Here is a 5,124-nt window from a genome sequence, read left to right as displayed (position 1 = left end):
TTACTTCAGCTTTAAATCTTCACGGTGCAACATCTGAAATTCGACAACAATTCCATTAAATCTGTAGTTTTAGAATTTTGATCACACAAAATCAAATTATAAGTAACAATTCAAGCTGGTGGCATAAGCAATTAGGCATGTTAAAAACTCAATTTTACTGTTTTTTAATGTTGAGAGGAAAAGTTCATGTACTTGTGAAATAATTCATAAATAAAACAAAGTTCAAAAGGATAAATTACATATACATGGAACTGCTATCATAATTTGAAAATAGTGTGAAAGTATTACTTTATTTTATTTTAAAACAAAACAACTATTCAGAACAATAACCATTTTGTGTCCTGTAGTGTGTGGAGAATTAAGTAGATCCCCATTTATCTTACCAACAAGAAAGGCTTTTCTGATTCGATTAAGGTCCCTGGCGACATCAACCATATCCATTCTTTCTTTTGGTGATTCCATAGAACAAGCAAGTCCAATCTTAAATAGTGAAATTAAGCACTTCTCAAAATGTGGATTAAGATTCCTGTTGTTTCCTTCCAATCTTGTTGCTTCAGTTAGTGGAATAAGTTGTGGATCCAAAATCCGCAAAAGATTATTAGGAAATGAAATTTCAACAAAGTTATGAAGATTTCGACCATCTTCAAACATTTCTTCCGTGGGTCTTCTTCCAGTAAGCATTTCCAACATAAGAATCCCAAAGCTGTACATGTCACCATATGTTGACACCTCAGAACCCACTCCATACTCTAAAACATATAGCAAGGATTTTCAATACTCAATATCTAGTTAATTAATAACAATTTGATTCCAAAAGATAGGAGAATTCAAAGAAACATTAAACGACTCAAGAGTTAATAAACATACCAGGAGGAGCATAGCCAATAGTACCCTTTATTCCAATAGTACTAGTTTGCTTTTGTGAAGTACCATTAATGGTTGAGATAAGTCTTGCTATGCCAAAATCACTCACATGAGCAATCAATTCTTCATCAAGAAGGATATTGCTAGGCTTTAAATCACAATGAATGATCGGTTGCTCGCATTCATGATGAAGATAATGTAATGCAGAAGCAACATCAATAATGATATTTAGTCTTTGATCAAAATTTAATGTTCTTAGATGCTCCACACTTATTGTCTGAGGATGCAGCCATTGTTCTAAGCTTCCGTTTTCCATGTACTCAAAGACAAGAGCTTTAAATTCCTCACCTTTGTGATCTATACTTGAACAACATGTCAAAATCTTGGCCAGATTTCGGTGCTTAATATTCTTGAGTGCATTACATTCAGCAATGAAAGTCTTGTGCGCTCCCTTCTTTTGAAGGTTTAAGACTTTTATGGCAACAACTTTATCTTCTGTCAAGAGAGTTCCTTTGTACACAGAGCCAAAATTTCCTGATCCAATCAAGTTTCTAGCCGAGAATCCATCGGTTCCATGTTGTAGGTCTTGGTATGAAACCTTAGCCAACTGATTAATTGTTGGTGAATTACATGATGGTTTCTTGTGTGGCCTTCTAATCCAATAGATAGTTAAAATAAATGATAGCATGAAAAGAAAAATGACCACACAAACTATCATGACTACTAACTTGGAATTGTGGTGCACTGAATGTTCTCTATCCTTGACAGGACATGATTGTAGATGCAGCTTTGGAATACCGCCACAAAGCTTACTATTTCCAGTCACCAAAAATCCACTTGCATTTCGAAAGACACCGTCTATTGGAACTTCACCATCCAACAAGTTGAAAGAAACATTCAAGTATACTAAAACAGAAATATTCTGTAGAGCATTAGGAATTGGACCTGACAACTGATTTCGTGATAAGTCTAAATATTGAAGGCCTTTGAGTGAAGCTAAAGAGGATGGCATGATACCATGGAAAGAGTTCCCTTGCAAATGAAGGTACTCTAAGCTTGTGCATTCTCCAATGGCTGTAGGAATGTCACCAGACAGATGATTCTCAGAGACATCTAGCTCTTCAATATTTCGCAGCATTCCTACTTCTTCTGGTAGACTACCACTCAAAGAGTTTTTGGACAGGTCCAATAGGTTTGTTAAGGAGGAAAGACTGAAAACTTCCAAGGGAATAGCTCCTATAAGATGGTTGTTTGAAAGATTTAAGTATTGTAACACTCGGCAATTTCCAATACTTGGAGGGATAGTTCCTTCAAATAAGTTTTGTGATAAATCCAACGCAAACAACTGACTCAAGTTGCCTATGAAGGTTGGTATATCTCCTGACAGTTTGTTTATGGATAAACTTAGCAATTGCATATTTTTAAACTTCCCAAAAGTGGTTGGAATAACCCCTTCAAAGTGGTTAAATTCCATGGTCAAGAGAGATAAGTTAGTAAGATTTCCTAACTCCGCAGGAACTTTTCCTACAAACTGATTTACCCCCAGATATAGTTCTCTGAATTCGGTGGAAAAATTGCCCAATGAGATTGGCAAATGGCCTCCAAAGTTATTTATGGATATAGATAACACTTGCAACTTCCTACAGTTTGTCAAGGATTTTAAGAATTCCAAATCCTTGGTTGAATTGTCACCTAGATTGTTTTCTGACAAACTTACAGCCCATAGATCTTTTAGCTTCCCTAGACTTGGAACTTGACCAGCGAAATAATTTGAAGCAATATCTAGTATTTGAAGGGTAGTTGCATTTATGATGGAGGTTGGGATTGAACCCGAAAATTGATTACCAGCAATGGCAAATTCTTGGAGATTGGAGAAGTTGATGAACATGTGGGGAGGGAAAGAGCCATTAAATTGATTCCTTGCAGCTGCAATTACACGAAGAGATGACATGTTATAAAGACAAGAAGGAAATGTACCATATAGTTTGTTGACACCCACTGAAATGAACATCAATTTTTTCATGTGGCATATTTCTTGTGGAAGAGTTCCCTCCAAGTTATTATAAGGCATCGAAATTTGAACAAGGGATGATAGATTCCCAACAGATGGTGGGATTTGGCCTGTTAAATTGTTGTTATGCATGAACAAATTATGAAGCTTTCCAAGAGAGCCGATTTGGATTGGTATTTTCCCAATCAATTTGTTCCCTGCCAAATCTAACCGTACGAGCCTAGTGCACCTTGTCAAGTTGGTTGGAAATTCCCCAACCAATGAGTTATTGATGAGAACAAGTACCTGTAGTTGTACTAAACGACCCAATTCTTGTGGAATGTTACCATAAAAGGTGTTGTTGCCAAGGTTGAGTCTTGTCATTGAAGAGAGATTGCCCAGATAAGGAGATATGACTCCACGTAACTTACACCCTTGTAAGTTCAACTTGACAACTCTTTCTTGCATGGGGTTGCACCTGATTCCATGCCATTTGCAGAAGTGGGTTGAACTATTCCACGAGGCCAAGATTCCATATGGGTCATTGGGTATTGATGCCTTGAATTTGAGCAATGCTGAATGATCAATCTGGCTCTCTAGTGTCAAGGCCACAATTCTGTTTGGGCCAAACCACAAGTTTAAAGTAAAGAGAAGCAGCAGATGAATGTATATATGACAAAATAAAGGTAACAAAAAAGAAAAGGGCTTCATTTGGTTGAGGAATGAGGACAGAAAGATTCTTATGTTAGATAACAATATTGTTGTTGGATAATAGAGTGCCAACATATAAGCACACTCCTTATGTTTCTCTATGGACTTAAATACCAGAAGCAACATATGGTGCGATTTGTAATTTTGGTTACCCTCACCCTAAAACAAGAACATCGCCATCAGAAGTCAAATTAATGATTATATAACAGCAAGAAGCATGTCGAGTGGAAGCCAAAGAAAATCCACATTCCTAAGTGGTAGACCTTTCAAAGATTTGATCAAGATTTGATCACTTTCTACGAAAGTGGAAGGCAACTTGTTAGAATGGTAAGAAATTTTATTCCAAACTCAACAATTTTCGTATAGTCCAAGCTTTTTCCCACAATCCACTTGCTAATCCTATACCTTTTTTCCTTTCTCCTTGAACGTGATGGATGTGTCGCTGTAGGCTAAAGAAACATAATATTATAATTAGGATATGTAGTTTTCAATTTTTTTACACACTTTTTTATGATGTGTATTTTAATTGATCAGTCTTGCAAAAAACCAGTTTTTCTTTCCTAACATGGTAGTGGCTTTTTCTATTTTTCTTAAAAGCTTCAATTTTGCATAACTAATAAATTTGGAAACTAAATTGTACAGTAATACTTCTCGGGACCAATCCATTTTCAAATAGGACAAACATATAAGCAAATTAATGCCTTTATTGATTAAATTTTACAAATCATCACTTTCAAGGATTAATTGTTTTTAATTTTTATAATTGCAGTACTAAATTTTCATCTCATATCTAACTTGCTTTTGTTAGTATAATTTTTAAATAAGCATTTAGTTAAATAATTAAAATAAACATGTTGAAATACTAGTTGCGGTTACATAAAATTAGCCAGATTTTTTCTTTCTTTCTTTTTAATATATGATTTTTTCTCATGCTTTGGTCAATTTATACACGCCTACTAGTAAAATCCACCAAACATTATATGCATAACAGCAGCGGCCAAGATAGAAGTAAATACCTATACTTATGAATGGAAAGCAAAGTTTTGAAAACACTAACTCAATTTCACTGAAATTAGACTGTTCGATCACTTGTTTGCTAATGTAATAGTTAACGAAAGAAGTCAAACGTGTGGTTGTCAGAATAATGTTAATAATTCATTTTAACCAGTTTTCAATTTATTATTCAGTTAACTAGCTTAATTTGTGGTGATTTTGAAATGAAAATAAGAATTTGAGGGGCTGTTTAATTAGTTTTAGAAATATTTTTATTTTATCTTTTAATTATAAAATTTTACTATTTTATTTTTAAAGATTTATATAAAAATAGTAAAAAATTATTCTATTCAAAAACAAGAAATTAATGAGAATATTTTGTTGTAATACATAGTTTCTTGCTTTGATACATGTTGATAATACAATATAATATCATCCATATTACAAGCATAACAAGCATATATCGGAAGCAAGAATCAAATGAGCAAATAAAGATGCGTAAATAGAAGAACATCAAGTATCAACTTGAACATATTATCTTATGATTGTAATGCGATTAGCATCCA

At 34.1% G+C, this 5,124-nt stretch overlaps 1 protein-coding gene across 1 annotated transcript; it reads right to left on the bottom strand.

Moving 5' to 3' along the window:
• On the bottom strand, window positions 1-3,565 carry LOC113870112 (probable LRR receptor-like serine/threonine-protein kinase At3g47570). Its single transcript, XM_027506710.1, has 3 exons — window positions 868-3,565; window positions 331-749; window positions 1-33 (listed from the first exon to the last, which is right to left on the bottom strand). The coding sequence occupies exons 1-3, from the start codon at window positions 3,563-3,565 to the stop codon at window positions 1-3; spliced, it is 3,150 nt and encodes a 1,049-aa protein (XP_027362511.1).
• Between the last annotated feature and the right edge of the window lie 1,559 nt (window positions 3,566-5,124).

Source organism: Abrus precatorius, unplaced genomic scaffold (assembly GCF_003935025.1).
Source record: "Abrus precatorius isolate BTA unplaced genomic scaffold, Abrus_2018 Scaffold6, whole genome shotgun sequence".
Taxonomy (NCBI): Eukaryota; Viridiplantae; Streptophyta; class Magnoliopsida; order Fabales; family Fabaceae; genus Abrus; species Abrus precatorius.
The sequence above is the reverse complement of the archived record's forward strand: the minus strand, read 5'-3'. Positions and strand labels throughout refer to the sequence as shown.